This window comes from Eumetopias jubatus, unplaced genomic scaffold (assembly GCF_037043125.1).
Source record: "Eumetopias jubatus isolate StellerSeaLion01/CBP00866 unplaced genomic scaffold, mEumJub1_p1.0 scaffold_10, whole genome shotgun sequence".
Taxonomy (NCBI): domain Eukaryota; kingdom Metazoa; phylum Chordata; class Mammalia; order Carnivora; family Otariidae; genus Eumetopias; species Eumetopias jubatus.
The window spans coordinates 95,355,255-95,371,607 of NW_028274816.1; the positions used below are offsets into that span (position 1 = coordinate 95,355,255).

General features: G+C 42.1%; 2 protein-coding genes across 4 annotated transcripts in view; one reads left to right on the plus strand and one right to left on the minus strand.

Annotated features, from left to right (window-relative positions):
* CEP95 (centrosomal protein 95) overlaps positions 1 to 6,903 on the minus strand; it is a 36,490-nt gene extending 29,587 nt beyond the window's left edge. The window contains exons 1-3 of one of the 3 annotated variants that reach the window (XM_088028185.1): positions 6,643 to 6,903; positions 5,093 to 5,221; positions 3,871 to 3,978 (exon numbers count right to left, since the gene is read on the minus strand). In XM_088028185.1, coding sequence (XP_087884311.1) covers positions 3,871 to 3,978; positions 5,093 to 5,221; positions 6,643 to 6,661 — 256 coding nt within the window. In that variant the 5' untranslated portion in view covers positions 6,662 to 6,903. The remainder of the gene's footprint in view (positions 1 to 3,870; positions 3,979 to 5,092; positions 5,222 to 6,642) is intronic. The other 2 variants (XM_028087525.2, XM_028087524.2) reach the window with 2 other exon arrangements.
* A 623-nt stretch (positions 6,904 to 7,526) lies between these two features.
* Positions 7,527 to 14,163, plus strand: DDX5 (DEAD-box helicase 5). The gene is made up of 13 exons (XM_028087527.2): positions 7,527 to 7,749; positions 8,965 to 9,130; positions 9,478 to 9,574; positions 9,658 to 9,791; positions 9,916 to 9,981; positions 10,249 to 10,390; positions 10,472 to 10,632; positions 10,720 to 10,892; positions 11,244 to 11,354; positions 11,578 to 11,639; positions 11,713 to 11,772; positions 13,018 to 13,242; positions 13,457 to 14,163. Exons 1-13 carry the CDS (start codon positions 7,706 to 7,708, stop codon positions 13,858 to 13,860), a joined length of 1,845 nt encoding a protein of 614 aa, XP_027943328.1. The 5' UTR covers positions 7,527 to 7,705; the 3' UTR covers positions 13,861 to 14,163.
* The last annotated feature ends 2,190 nt before the right edge of the window (positions 14,164 to 16,353 follow it).

Genomic DNA, 16,353 nt, shown 5'->3' on the forward strand with positions numbered 1-16,353 from the left:
AGTGACAGATGGTTAACTAATCACAGTGAGTACTGTGTAATATACAGAACTGTTGGATCACTATGTTGTATACCTGAAACCAATATAACTTTGTGTCAACTATACTTCAATAATAAATTTTCTTAAAAAAACTGTCCATGCATATAAAACCCTTTTTAATTTCACCTCACCCCCAACTTCTCTAGTCCAATCTCCCACCGCATCCACTTTACACCCAGAAGTTAATCTTTAAACAATCCCTAGCACAATACCTGGCCCATAATAAATTTTTAATAAATGCTAAATTGAAATATTGACAAGAAATGGGTTGGTAAAAGCATGGAAACTTGGCATGCTTAGTGTCACCTAAAATGGACTCTACTCAACATCAGGTATGGACGGAATTTAACTCAAGACACTTAGGTTGTCCTTCAGGAGATCATGCAAGCAATTCTCATAAGTTCAAACCAGTAAGGGAGAGGCAAAATGGAAATTTGATATTTGAGAGAATCTAGCCATTCAAAAGTTCATTCATGACGCAAAACAAACCTAAACCAGAAATGTGATGTTCAACACTACTACTAGTACAGATGGACAACATTTGACAATTTTTTTGTTTAAAGCAAATATTATTCTTAAGCCTTATGTTTTTCTGACTTAAGATACACAAGTATACCCCAAGGGCATACTCAGAAATTCTCAGTTGCCAGGATGGGGGAGCATCCTCTGCCAACCCAGCAACTAAGATGGCATGTCAGAGTGAAGTGCTTTGTGGTATAGGAGATATTGCTTTAAACAGAACACATGGAGTAAAAAGATGCTGTACAGTATACCACAAGAGGTGAACAGTTTTGCAACTTTTCATGGGGTGGGTGTATGCTGTCAGGAGCAGCTCTGCGTTCAAAAGTTATATATGCAGATACAACCTTGCTATAGTAGGTTTTAAAAGCACAAATACCAGAAATTGCCCTGTTCAAGTGATAAAGCAATTCAAAATTGCAAAAGAACAAGAAAATCCTTCGATTACCCTTCAAAATGAATTATCTCCAAACAAATTTACCTTTACTCACCTAGAACTGAACTCAAAAATTAGAGTATCTTCCTAAAAGTTTGTCATCAATATTAAATTGAGAGATGTAAATGACCTATGCTGATTAACATTTATCTCTCTTAACTGTCAAAGAACAAACCAATAGTGTAAGCCTTCTCTTAGTGATTCATCAAACCCACTGGGGCGCCTGGGTGGCTCAGTCGTTAAGCGTCTGCCTTCGGCTCGGGTCATGATCCCGGGGTCCTGGGATCGAGCCCCGCATTGGGCTCCCTGCTCAGTGGGAGGCCTGCTTCTCCCTTTCCCACTCCCCTTGCTTGTGTTCCCTTTCTCACTATGTCTCTATCAAATAAATAAATAAAATCTTTAAAAAAAAAAAACAAAACCCACAGATTCCCTCTCTTCCTTAGCTTGAAATAATTTACTTGAGGGCGCCTGGGTGGCTCAGTTGCTTAAGCGACTGCCTTCGGCTCAGGTCATGATCCTGGAGTCCCGGGATCGAGTCCCACATCGGGCTCCCTGCTCAGCAGGGAGTCTGCTTCCCCCTCTGACCCTCTTCCCTCTCATGCTATCTCTCTCATTCTCTCTCAAATAAATAAATAAAATCTTTAAAAAAAAAAAAGAAATAATTTACTTGAATAATCCTCATTTTCTTACTATGTAAAATATAGGGATTTATAAATATATTTGGTAAGTCTGGCTTCAGAATATAAGCATGATATACTTTATCCTGGAAAAAGGTTCACAATTTTTTTTATTTATTTGAATACACAATATATTAACGGGGTTTAAAATTCAAAAAGTGCAGGGTGCCTGGGTGGCTCAGTTAAGCATCCGACTCTTGATTTTGGCTCAGGTCATGATCTCAGGTTTTGAGATCAAGCCCCATGTAAGGCTCCACACTGGGCGTGGAGCGTGCTTAAGAATCTCTCTCCTGCAACCACTCTGGAAAACAGTATGGAGGTTCCTCAAACAGTTGAAAATAGAGCTACCATACGATCCAGCAATTGCAGTACTGGGTATTTACCACAAAGATACAAATGTAGGGATCCGAAGGGGTACGTGCACCCCAATGTTTATAGCAGCAATGTCCACAATAGCCAAACTGTGGAAAGAGCTAAGATGTCCATCGACAGATGAATGGATAAAGATGTGGTATATATACACAATGGAATATTATGCAGCCATCCAAAGGAATGACATCTTGCCATTTGCAACGACGTGGATAGAACTGGAGGGTGTTATGCTGAGTGAAATAAGTCAATCAGAGAAAGACATGTATCATATGACCTCACCGATATGAGGAATTCTTAATCTCAGGAAACAAACTGAGGGTTGCTGGAGTGGTGGGGGTGTGGGAGGGATGGGGTGGCTGGGCGATAGACACTGGAGAGGGTATGTGCTATGGCGAGTGCTGTGAATTGTGCAAGACTGTTGAATCACAGATCTGTACCTCTGAAACAAATAATGCAATATATGTTAAAAAAAAAAAAAGAAGATAGCAGGAGGGGAAGAATGAAGGGGGGGAATCAGAGGGGGAGACGAACCATGAGAGATGATGGACTCTGAAAAACAAACTGAGGGTTCTAAGAGGGGAGGGGGGTGGGAGGATGGGCTAGCCTGGTGATGGGTATTAAAGAGGGCACGTTCTGCGTGGAGCACTGGGTGTTATGCACAAACAATGAATCATGGAACACTACATCCAAAACTAATGATGTAATGTATGGTGATTAACATAACAATTAAAAAATTTAAAAAAAAGATTCTCTCTCCCTCTGCCCCTCCCTCTCATTTGCACATACACATTCTTTGTCTCTCTCACAAATAAAATAAAAAGTAAAATTCAAAAGTGCAAAAGGTATATAATGAAATCTCAGCCCACCCTCATCCTGTAGCCCTGAAGTTCCTCTTACTGGAAGCAATCAGTATTACAGGTTTCTTGCACATGCTTTGAAAGAGTCCTTCTGCGAGCAATCAACTGCATATTTACTCTCACCTTTGTTTTCTACAGTAGCACCATACTCTGCACATTATTATCAAGTGCACATTTTTCTGACACTACATACACTGGAGACTGTTGCACTAATATGGAACATTTTACATAATGAGGATCATCAAAAATCTTTTACATTGGTAGAGTAATTCTGTGTATGGAGCAATCGTTAACTTATTTAACCTGTCCCTATTTAGTGGACATTTAGATGTTGCTAATTTTTACCTACTACAAACAAGCAGCATGTTAGCTTTAAAATAACTAAATAACAGGGCACCTGGGTGGCTCAGTTGGTTGAGCATCCAACTCTCAATCCCAGCTCAGGTCTTGATCTCAAGGTCATGAATTCAAGCCCCTTAAAAAAATAACAAAACAGGGCGCCTGGGTGGCTCAGTCATTAAGCATTTGCCTTCGGCTCAGGTCATGGTCCCAGGGTCCTGGGATTGAGCCCTGCAGCAGGCTCCCTGCTCAGCAGAGAACCTGCTTCTCCCTCTCCCACTCCCCCGCTTGTGTTCCCTCTCTCTCTGTGTCTCTCTCTGTCAAATAAAATCTTAAAAAAATATATCTATAACAAAAAAAAATAAAAAAAAAGAATGAAAAACATACTTCAAATGACCAGGATACTTACATCTCAGATCCAGGTCCATCACAAACTCAGTGTTTGACTCTCCTAAAAAACCTCCCAAGGATGGGTGCCTTAATTCTACCAGTCAATTGTCTTGGCTCAGTGTTGTCGTTTGGTCTACTTCATAAGGTTACTCATTTGGTTAACTAAACAATGTATACGGTTCTACCTAATAAATCATTTTAGTAAAATGCAAAATTATTTGATGGTTAAGTATACACCAACCTGTTATGTGAGACAAGCTGACTTGCAGGTAATCCAAGGCCAGTGAATCAATTACTGCTTGTACATTATGAGCTTCATCCTCTTGACTCCTGGGAATAGCTATGAGGTCTGTGGGAAAAAAGCCACATAATTTTTCATCTGAGGGTCCAGGTTGTCATGGTCTCTGACCAGGCTTCTAAGTGAAGTTAACGGCTACAAAAGCAAGCTCCACCCAAAGAGAAGAGGCTTTTATAAAGTACAGATAAAGCTAACAGAGCCTGATTTCTATATAGCACCTTTATTAGTTGACTTAGTCAGTTAACATATATGTAAACATGCTCTACAATAAGCACCATACTACAGAAAGATTAAGATAAATTCAAGGAGATGCTAATACTCTAATAAGGGAAACAATACGTGAAGTGAGACTTTAACCCATAATCGTGGGCTGCTTTCCATGAGAGAAAAAACCCACAACAGGTACGAAAGGAGAGTTCTTGTAAGTCTTGTTAAAGCACCCTAGTAGAAATTACTGGCATAATGATTTAAAAGGTCAGTACAGACCAGACTGAGGAGAGATATTAACATCAACTTATACGTGGAATTTCTCCTCTAGTACTGAGGAAGGTGAATGTTTTGGAGAAGTATGAAAAAAGTATTTTAAAAGACTGACCAGGTAACTCTATGCCTCTGCACTCAAAAGGTTAAGACTAGCATCAAAGATACCAGCTGGAGGCCATCTCCATTATTCCAAGTGATGAAGGCACTAAGTCAAGGTAACAGTGGGAACGGAACAGAGACTACACACAGTTTTAGTACTTGATGGTTGTAAGCTACACAGAAACAGCAGAGGAATCTATGGATAAGGACTCTGAGATACTTAACCAGGGACGCAGGACAAACATCAACTCGTATCTGTAATACTGGTTAAGTAACAAGACCCAACAAGTTTCCAAGTTCTACTCAATTTTAGAACCTTTGAAGATAGATTTACAGAAAAGGTGTAACTTTCATGAGGTATTAGGCATAATTAAACAGAAATGACCAAAACCACTTGAACTGATTTGACCAAGGGTGTTACTATGTGTGGGTCTCATTAAGGTAATGAATGCAAGTTGGAAAGAAATAAGATATAAAAGAAAAAAGTCAAGATTTTATAAATCTCACAGGATCTAACTGAAGGCTCTCAAAACTCCTGGCCTAAGATATGGTCACTATTACTCCCACTTTTTAGTACCCTTACCTGGTACCTTTTCTCCCAAAATGGATTGGTAAAGAGCAATAAAAACATTAGCATCACAATCTTCTAGTTCTCGTATCCTCAGGTGTATGTGACATTTCAAAAGAAGGTTATTGGCAACGGTTATCCACTCTGTCAGGAATGGAAAAAGATCAGCCTTAAATAGCACTAGAAAAAGTCAACCCCCATGAAGACAGACATTGAATGATGTAGAAGATAAAATATTTGATTATTGTAGAAGTTCAAAGATCCTCTGAGGCACGAATTTTGAAAATATTTAATTTCTTGGGATGACGTCCAGAGTGCTAGAATTTTAATGTAGTCAAAACTATGATGCAAATCTAACTTTTACTATTGCAACCTAAAATCTTAAGTTATTTTACCCCTGTTCTTATTTTACCAGCCATACCTAATGTTTTTATTTAAAACACACAAGTAAACGGGAATATATGTCATAAACGAGTTTGTTAACGATAGTCTGAGGTTACCAGAAACCAATTAATAGAAGCTGCTTCAAATTCCCAATGGTATTAGTCATGTTTTTACACAATTATCTTGTGCAAGTCAGAATTTCTCTGGTGCCCAAATAGGTGGTGATTAACTTAGGCTGTTAAAAACTGAAATAATGACACCCAACACTACAACATGTTAGTTTTTTAGAAAATTACATTTAATGAATAAGAAATAAAACATAGAAAACACACAAAAACGTCCCTAAATTCAGAACTAGCACGTTACCAACACAGTTGAAGTTTCCTGTGTACCACCGCACCCCACCCACAGATACGGTAGGAATTAGCAAGGTTATTTCAAGACTTTCTCAAACAAAGGTAATTTAGAAAGCCTGACCTATTTGATCCCTGATATAACTGGCGATTAATGAGAAAGTCCTTTTGTGTTCGACATATTCAGTATGTTCTAGGAATAACGATGTCTGTGTGTTCAAGGCACGTTATCTCCCTCTCCCCACGCCCACTTCTCACAGCTGACCAAACCACGACAAGCAGTCTGAACGCTGTCCTGAGGAAAGGGATGAAAGCGTCCCAGACAACCCAACCCACTCGCTTTGCAAAAGCGGTTGCTAGACAAAAGCCGGTAACTCCAGAGGGCAATGAGGGGAATATCCAGGAGCATCAGCAAATCTTAAGAGTGCCGTTCCCCCAAAAGTTCAATGCACATGCAGGTACGGCCTCAGTCCCCACAGTTCAAGAACCAGAGAACACGCTGACAGGGGCCGCATTCCCCACAGAAATACAAGTCCCGGGAAGACGCTTTCTGACTGCCCTTTTTGCAGCCAACTTGCAGACGTGCTGCGGGACTCGCCACGGGATCCTTCTCTCCACACCCCAAAATCGCGCTCGATGGCCTCTAAGCCGACCGAGAGCGGGGCGAAGAAACCCATAGAAACCGCCCACTACGAGGGGGTGTCTGTCACCAGCCCTGCGGACAGCCCAGACCTAAGGAGTGCATCCAGAGGAGTCAAGATAAAAGGGGAGTTCGGGGACTTAAACGGCTTCAGTTCACACACACCCGGGCTCCGAGCCGAGACTCACCAGCCTCTGAGCCCGCCATGTCACGGAGGCAGGTCGCCGCCGGACTCCCAGCTGGGCGCGCGGTGGACGGCGTCCTGGAAGGGCCGCACAGCGCAGACGCACCGCCAAGGCGGGGGGGGGAACGAAACTAAAGGGCAGGGGTAAAAGAGGGAGGGACGTTAAAACGGCTTCTCGCTGCTGATTGGCCATCACAAGAGCACTTCCTTTCGCTGCACGCGCTGAGGCGGCGGTTTGTGGGCTCTGGATACCATTCTTCGCGGGCAAGATCCCGCTAAGGAATTCTCAGGTGGGTGGGCTTGACAGGCCGGGTCACCCAGCAGCCCAGGCCGCTCTCCCGGGGGCATTAGTACGGTACTTCCGGTGAGCTCTTTCGTTTCGTATTCCTCCGCCGACGCCAAGTGGAGAAGTAGTGCGGTCCGCTTACCGGAGGGGCGGGAGCAGCCACGTGACAATGTCAGGCTCCGCCTTCCTGTCTCAGTTGGTTGGGGGCGTGAAGGCTCTTTGGAGACGTAAACATCTCCAAGTGGGCTGAGTGGGTAGGCCTGTGCTGGCCATTTTGTCGGCTGGGCTGGAACTGAAAAAGGGCGGGGTGGCTTCCTTGAGGTGTGGAAAGACGAGAAAAAGGTGAAGGAGTGTAGGCTGAGATAATCTCAGTGTAGGTGGGCCCAGCCATGAAAGGGCCCCCAAACAGGCGACTCTGAGGGAGAGGGAGGGGGAGGGGGAGGGGGGTGGGGGTGGGGGTGGGGCGAGAACATGGCGGATCCCGGAACGCCGGCGGGCGTTGCGGCCTCTGCGCAGGGGCGGGGTGATTAGGTCATAGAGCGGCTCCCAGCAGTCTCTGCGGCGGAGGAGGCGGTCCAGGCTATAAAACCGGCTGCCGGGACGCGGCCGGTACCTCATTCATTTCCACCGGTCTCTTGTTGAGCAGCTCCGGCTCCTGTCATCGCCGCCCCTCCGCCGCTGCCGCCCCCGCAAGGCTTTGCCATAGCCAAAGCCACCTGCAGCGACTCGTCGCACCCGATTCTCTCCACTTCGTTCCCCGCCAACCGCAACCATTGACGCCATGTCGGGTTATTCGAGTGACCGAGACCGCGGCCGGGATCGAGGGTGAGTGTGGGAACGGACTTGTCAGGCCCGGCAGTGGGGGATGGGAGGCCGATGAAGGTGGCGGCGGGCGGGGGCGGCGGGAACTTGGCTTTTTTAGCCTATTATTAGGTTTTATCAATCGAAGGTTTGCGCCATTTTGATATTTGTCCAAAACTGACTGAGGTATGTTTTCCTGTTAACGGTCCTCAACCTCGCCTTTTGTTGGCGGGGGTGGGGGGAGGGGGCGTCGAAGCCGCCCCCCCCCGACGATAGAGCAGCTGTTGGGAGAACCCGGGAGAGCGTATTTCGATGGGAGAAAAGCGCGACGCTTCGAGGAGAACGAAGTCAGCGCTGTTAGGTGCATCTTCTCGGGAGGTGTTTTAGGGGCCCCAGGAGTTCTGTGATAGCCGAGGGGGTCGCCTCCGAAGCCATTGATGCGGCGGGGGCAGGAGGGTGGCTGGCACCGCGGGAATCGGCCATGTGGCTGAGTCGCGGGTACAAAATGCCGGCGTCGGACATGGCGGCGGCGCCTTTGTTACCCCGCCCGGCGGAGGAGCTCAAAATGGCAGCGTCGAGAAAATGTGGCGCAGAGAGAAATGCGAGACAAAGGGGGAAGCGCCGCCCCAGCGGGAACGCCGCCCGGTCCGGGACTCCTCCCCCGGTAGTTGCCAGCTCCTCCTCCTCTTTTTCTTTGCGTTATATAATTTTGCTATCTCGATCGGGAGTCCTTCCGCGGGATCCCCCCATTCGATAGGCTTGCATAAGTGTCTCTGAGACCAGCGTCCTTGTTTTGTTCTCGTTGCTGTTGCTGTCCCATTATTCCCTTAAAACCAAAGCTGCTTTGGTTTTAACTGTTGATAAATAACGTTGTTAAGCACCTCCCTTGTATTGTCTTTTTCCCAGACATTTAATTCCTAAGCTCAAGGGAAAGACTAGGAGCTACAAGCTGTTGTCTATCCTTGTAATTTGAACTTCAGGCGTTTGGGCAGCCAGTTTCCGACCCGGTAAATCCCGGGCTGTTGACTTGGCTTCAGTAGTGTGTATTTGGGACAACGGGAAGTGAGAGAGGTGCTAATTGTGGCTTTTGAGAGCATGACCGGTGCTAAGTGCTAAGCCTTAAACCTCGAAAAGTCTCTTGTTTACGTGAAGTGTATGCCAAGGGAGAATGAGTTTGTATATAAATTTCTCTGTAGACGTTTGAAAATATGAGTAACAACTTTTTTGCTTTAATTTCAGGTTTGGTGCACCTCGATTTGGGGGAAGTAGGGCAGGGCCCTTATCTGGAAAGAAGTTTGGAAACCCTGGGGAGAAACTAGTCAAAAAGAAGTGGAATCTTGATGAGCTGCCCAAATTTGAGAAGAATTTTTATCAAGAACACCCTGATTTGGCTAGGCGCACAGCAGTGAGTAATTTCACATAGCTTCATTGGGCTGTAATTCGATAATGGTTTCTATCTAGTAAGTAAAAATATGAACAGAGACCTCGTGGAAATGACCAAATTTAGGGAACTTCGCACTTTCTCAGTTAAGAGGTGGTACTTTGGAAACAGGTGTCTTCAAATTTTTCTGCAGAGTGGTTAAACATAACTGCAATCGCATCTTTTACTGTGTAGGTTTTCCATATGTGTATATAGGTTTTAAATGGCCCCATTAAAGTTTAAATAATAGTTCATAAGTTTAGGGGCTTGCTGGCTGCGTATTAGTGAAGGTTGTCATGGTACTTAGTAGATTATTACAATTTGTTTTATAGCAAGAGGTGGAGACATACAGAAGGAGTAAGGAAATTACGGTTAGAGGTCACAACTGCCCAAAGCCAGTTCTGAATTTTTATGAAGCAAACTTCCCTGGTAAGTGCTAGTTTTGAACCTCCTTTTTTATTATTTTTTTTCCTTGGCTTTACTAAATTTTACTGAATTATTACTAATTACAGCAAATGTCATGGATGTGATTGCAAGACAGAATTTTACTGAACCCACTGCTATTCAAGCTCAGGGATGGCCCGTTGCTCTAAGTGGATTGGATATGGTTGGAGTAGCACAGACTGGATCCGGGAAAACATTGTCTGTAAGTGTGGGAGACTTTGAGTTTTAAATCTGTGGTCATGTGCTAGAGAAAATGGATTAGGAATATAAAGAAATCAGAAGCCTTTTAATTTAACTCCTGTTGTTTGTTCCCCTACCACAAACAGTATTTGCTGCCTGCTATCGTCCACATCAATCATCAGCCATTCCTAGAGAGAGGTGATGGGCCTATTGTAAGTATATATCTGTATTTTTTCTTAATTTTTGCTTAGGAGTACAACGCAGTGATTTGTAGAACACATAGCAAAAAATAATCCTTGGGGTTTTATGTAGAGACGTTAGTTATATCATGTTAATTTAGCTGCTGACAGAGCTGCCTTGATTATATTTGAGTATTGGACAGCAAAACCAGTGACCTGCCCATTTAATGCCAATCAGTTAGTTTAAAACTAGGATCCAGGAGTTTGCTAAAACCTGTTCCACTTTTTGTTCAACTTTAGTGCTTGGTGCTGGCACCAACTCGGGAACTGGCCCAACAGGTACAGCAAGTAGCTGCTGAATACTGCAGAGCATGTCGATTGAAGTCCACTTGCATCTATGGTGGTGCTCCTAAGGGACCACAGATTCGTGATTTGGAGAGAGGCATGTAACAAAAATTGTATTTGTCACTGTTGGTGCTGGAAGTTCTAGATGTCATAGTTACATCTATGTGTTTAATTGAAGGTGTGGAAATCTGTATTGCAACACCTGGAAGACTGATTGACTTTTTAGAGTGCGGGAAAACCAATCTGAGAAGAACTACTTACCTTGTCCTTGATGAAGCAGATAGAATGCTCGATATGGGCTTTGAACCCCAAATAAGGAAGATTGTGGATCAGATAAGAGTAAGTGCCTTTAAAAATGTTTTATTTTCAAACTTAGCTCTCAATTTATTCTTGAAAATACAATGTTTTTAATCCAAAATTCTTTAGCCTGATAGGCAAACCCTAATGTGGAGTGCAACTTGGCCAAAAGAAGTAAGACAGCTTGCTGAAGATTTCCTGAAAGACTACATACACATAAACATTGGTGCACTAGAACTGAGTGCAAACCACAACATTCTTCAGATTGTGGATGTATGTCATGATGTAGAAAAGGATGAAAAGTAAGTTTCCTATAAAAGTTATAAAAATTTTGCCAGATAAACTTTGGAGTTAACCCTTTCATAGGTTATCTTAAAAGTGACTTTATTGGGTGGAACCTGAATGTGTTCATTTAAATTTGTCTTCCTGAAAAATGTTTTCCATCATTTACATAATTGGTTATCGCTATATAGCATTCCTTCAGGTGAAAGAACATGCTTTGTGGCTTAAGGACCAAGGGCAGTTGCTTGATAAGTGTTCATGCAGGTGTTTTTACTTGTAGCTGTGTAACTGAAGGTAGTGCTTCAGTGACCTTAAATGCGTGGCCATAACCATGGACTACTTTTTAAAATTCACAATTTTTTTTCCCCAAGACTTATTCGTCTAATGGAAGAGATAATGAGTGAGAAGGAGAATAAAACCATTGTTTTTGTCGAAACCAAAAGAAGATGTGATGAGCTTACTAGAAAAATGAGGAGAGACGGGTATGTGGGCTTCTTCCATTGAAGCAGGTGTATGAGAGCTGAGGTTAGGGGGAGGGGCAAACCGATCAAGAGTAATGATATAAATGTTATGGATGACCATTATTTGGTGTAAATAAAACTTGTTTAGGTGAAATCAAAGGAATTGGTGACTAGATAGGTAGTAGAGTAAAACCTTTCATGTTTCAAATGTGAGTCTACTGATAACGGTTTTTCTTTAATGTAGGTGGCCCGCCATGGGTATCCATGGTGACAAGAGTCAACAGGAGCGTGACTGGGTTCTAAATGGTTAGTTAAATGAAAATTTTTTTTTTCAAAACCTGGAATTCTCAGATTATTGATGATCCTTTCTTTTTCACAGAATTCAAACATGGAAAAGCTCCTATTCTGATTGCTACAGATGTGGCCTCCAGAGGGCTAGGTTAGTAAAAACTCGAATTCATGGCTTGGTTTCCCAGAAGATCTCCATATAACTTTTTTAAAGAAAGTTTATTGCTTTCTTTAACCTCTGCATTTTTTCTAAGTTTTTTTCATATAAAGGTGCAGTCTTTGTGGCAAGGCCTAGGCATGACAATCGGAGGACTCGAGGGGGATGGAGGACTAGTGATCGGCTGGCTGCTTCCAGTCGATTAGAGAGGTGAAAAGCTGAAAGTGTGCCAGTAATCTTCAAAAGGCAGAACATACCACCTCTGCCCCGTAAACTGTTCTCTCCGGGGGAAAAAAATGGAAGTTATCCTCACAGTTCACTGCCGTGGTATTTCTTCTGTCCCATGCTTTGCATGACTGCCATGGTACAGCATTGTTTCAAACTGTTTACTGTGATCTGTGGGTCTTTGAGTTTCAGTGAGTTTGCTGAAATGTTGAAGAAATATTTCCAAACTTCAATGTTCAATGAAATTTTTGTTCAAGTTTGAAATGGAGAGAGCAGCTTTAAAAGGTACTAAGCCTTTTACAAATTGGTGAGTACTGGCACATGAGATCTAGATCAGGAGCAACTTCTCACACTTAGTCAGTGGGAAAAGAAAGCAGTGCTTTGAAAGTTCCTCCCTCACCTACACAGTAGTCGTCATGTCGAGACCTGCCAGAGAGAGACACATTCTCAAGTGAATCCTGGCTTCTTGGAAGCGCTTGCCTAGACGAGACACAGTGCATAAAAACAACTTTTGGGGGACAGGTATGTTTTTCTTGCAGCTGCGGTTGTAAGGTCTTGGCAAGACAAGCAGTGTGGCCAGAATTTTGAACTTCTGATGAGTGTGTAATGCAAAGGACCATGTACATTTTTGTTTAAAGGTCCTCAAAATGAGCACATGAAGAGGTTGCTGTGAACCTTTAAGTGGCCCTACTGCGCAGAAGCATTCAGATGTCACTTGATGATCTGTAAGGGGACTTGGCTGGTTTGGGAATATGTTAGAGAATACACGTCCTTTTGACAGGCTCTCTATCATTGGGTGGGTAATGAGAGGTAGATGGTGTGTGCTTTTTTTTTTTTTCCTCCCTTCCAACCTCAATGGTATTCCTACAGAGAATGGATAACCATTTTAACTGTATTTTTTGCAGCCCGTACCTTCTTGGGAATACAATTGTCTAACTTTTTATTTTTGGTCTGGCTGTTGTGGTGTGCAAAACTCCGTACATTGCTATTTTGCCACACTGCAACACCTTACAGATGTGGAAGATGTGAAATTTGTCATCAATTATGACTACCCTAACTCCTCAGAGGATTATATTCATCGAATTGGAAGAACTGCTCGCAGTACCAAAACAGGCACAGCATACACTTTCTTTACACCTAATAACATAAAGCAAGTGAGCGACCTTATCTCTGTGCTTCGTGAAGCTAATCAAGCAATTAATCCCAAGTTGCTTCAGTTGGTCGAAGACAGAGGTTCAGGTAAGACCAACCTTCATTAAGAAATGTTGGTGATTTGGGGTCACATGATTGTCTACAAATCCTTTAAATGGGATTGGCGGGTGAGTAAAATCTTCAATATGAAACTGAGAAAACACTTCACACATAGAGTGAATAGAGCTTCCTAATTCCTTCTGCGTTCATAATGATTTGTGCCATGGAAATAATCTGCTTGCAATTTTTTTTTTCTTGACAGGTCGTTCCAGGGGTAGAGGAGGCATGAAGGATGACCGCCGGGACAGATACTCTGCGGGCAAAAGGGGTGGATTTAATACCTTTAGAGACAGGGAAAATTATGACAGAGGTTACTCTAGTCTGCTTAAGAGAGATTTTGGGGCAAAAACTCAGAATGGTGTTTACAGTGCTGCAAATTACACCAATGGGAGCTTTGGAAGTAATTTTGTGTCTGCCGGTATACAGACCAGTTTTAGGACTGGTAATCCAACAGGGACTTACCAGAATGGTTATGATAGCACTCAGCAATATGGAAGTAATGTTCCAAATATGCACAATGGTATGAACCAACAGGCATATGCATATCCTGCTACTGCAGCTGCGCCTATGATTGGTTATCCAATGCCAACAGGATATTCTCAATAAGACTTTAGAAGTATATGTAAATGTCTGTTTTTCATAATTGCTCTTTATATTGTGTGTTATCAGACAAGATAGTTATTTAAGAAACATGGGAAATGCAGAAATGACTGCAGTGCAGCAGTAATTATGGTGCACTTTTTCGCTATTTAAGTTGGATATTTCTCTACATTCCTGAAACAATTTTTAGGTTTTTTTTGTACTAGAAAATGCAGGCAGTGTTTTCACAAAAGTAAATGTACAGTGATTTGAAATACAATAAATGAAGGCAATGCATGGCCTTCCAATAAAAAATATTTGAAGACTGAATTAAGTGGAAATTGTACTTTATTTTACATATATAATGTCATGTAAAATTTTGCTTAGATGGTCTTTTTTTTTTTTTTTACCATAAAAACTCAAATTGCTCCTTTCTCTAATTTTGGTTTGGGAAGTGGGGAGATCAGAAGGCCCTTCTTAGAATGACCTATTTATAGTGCAAGAATTAAAATGAGATTATACAGTTGTAGGCTAAATTGCATAAAGGCTCTCTGTCCGTACCTCATCAGGTGAGTCATTTAAAAGCCTAATGGTTAGGATGGTGAAGTGAGATTAAAATAGGAAATAATCAACTGTATAGCCCCACCCTCAAACTTAGTGTGAGAGCAACATGGATGACTTTATTCCTTTGCAAAATTTTATCATTTGAAAAGCTCCAAATAACTTTTTCGGAATAACTTTTGGCTCTATTATAAATTACCAAAACGGTGAACAAAGCTAAAAGACTTTACACCTGTTAAGATCTTTGGCCAAGAGCTAAGTTTGAATTTAATATAGATTGTAGTATTCAGGCTCTTGGGGCACTTAACTATGGTTACACTGGGAATCATGAATGTCTTTGATAATTCAGGGAACTCTAGAGCACTTCAAACTGGACGGTCTATTCATATTCAAAGAAAATCCTGTCGAAGTTAATGATTAACCAAGAGGAAGCAACATAACCAAAAGCACAGTGACTATTGTATAAGTCATCTTGTTAGGTCAACATGGTTTTTTATTGCTAGAAAGGTCAGGGGAGGAGGGGGATTTGTTTTAGATTTAATTTTGGCTCACCAACCTTTCTAATACTTCATTTCAGTAATGACTAGAAATAGGTCTGGATGTCTTCCCAGAGTCTGGTATATATGTTCTTTTTTGTCAGGAGAGGAGAGGTCTTCATGAGACTTCACTTAAATTCTGGTTATTAAACTGAGGCTTTAATTGGTGTCAATGCCTTATCTCTAAAATGTAAAACTTAACTAGAATTTGCTTGGGGTAGGGAATGGGGAAGTGGTATTTTTAGGACTAATACATTGAAAACTGATTCAGCCTCTAGTGACTTGAACAGTTTTCAATAGCATGGTTAGTCAAATTCATTATGACTTTTAACTTATAAGAAGCTTTTGGGGTAGGTTGGAGTATTTATTACATATTTTACTGTTTAATGTCTAACGGCCTTTTAATTTGTAAACATTTATTGAAATGATTTGTGGGGCTGTGGAAAACATTTACCTATTTACCTTTGAAGTAAGTTTTAAGACAGTCCACTTTTTAGCATGTGTTGTGTCCAGCCTGTGGTTGTCTGAACTAATAAATGTGATTTTTCTCCCCATTCTCGCTTTTATTTATTTGTGTATAGGCCTCTTCCCTGGTGTGTGTTTCCTGATTGGAAAACACGATAATAGAGCCCAGCTTTTAATGGAATTAAAATTTTTTTTAACAAAATTATTTTACAGCAAAACGATCTTAGCTTTTTTTACACGAACTCCTGCACACGTGCTTGTATAGAATGTTTTTGAGCCTGTCCTGCAACATGTTACACATAATGATGAATTAACAGTTAAAATTTAACTGCTAGGCTGTCACCCTCCTTTCATAAACTGCCCCTTGGTAGTTTAATAGAATCTAGTAGTACTTTGATCTGCATTAATCTTTCAAGGTTATCCTAACCACTTTAAGGGAAGCTAGAGGTAGGAATTACGGGCTTTGGAAGCAACCATTTTTCTCTGGGCTGTGCCAATTCACACTATTTGGGCAATTTTTGAGGGCTGAGTGTAAATGAGAAATTGTGAGGTCACAAGTGCCTTCTAGGTTAAAACAGGTTATCACATTTTGCATGTTTTGATGAGCCTGTAGAAAGGGTTGATAGAAGAACTTGCCTTTATATTAGAGATTGTCAATGTGCTTCCACATTCACTCGGGCGGCTTGTTTAAAAAAGCTGGGCTCCTCTTCAAAAATGTTCCCGGGGTGGGGCGGGGCGGGTGCAAGCACTGCTGGCTGAGAACTCCACCATGTAAAAGCTTATCCCGGTTCGCAGTCACAGCCCCATCCTCACTCCTGTAAATAGGCAGCATGGCGGCAGCGTTTACAATGAATATACAGCTAAGACCTGGGTCTCTAAACCACCTCGAAAGTGGGAACTAGTTTACTTTCGCCAACGCTTAAATTTGAAAAGGTGTACTTATTTTTTTTTTAATTGG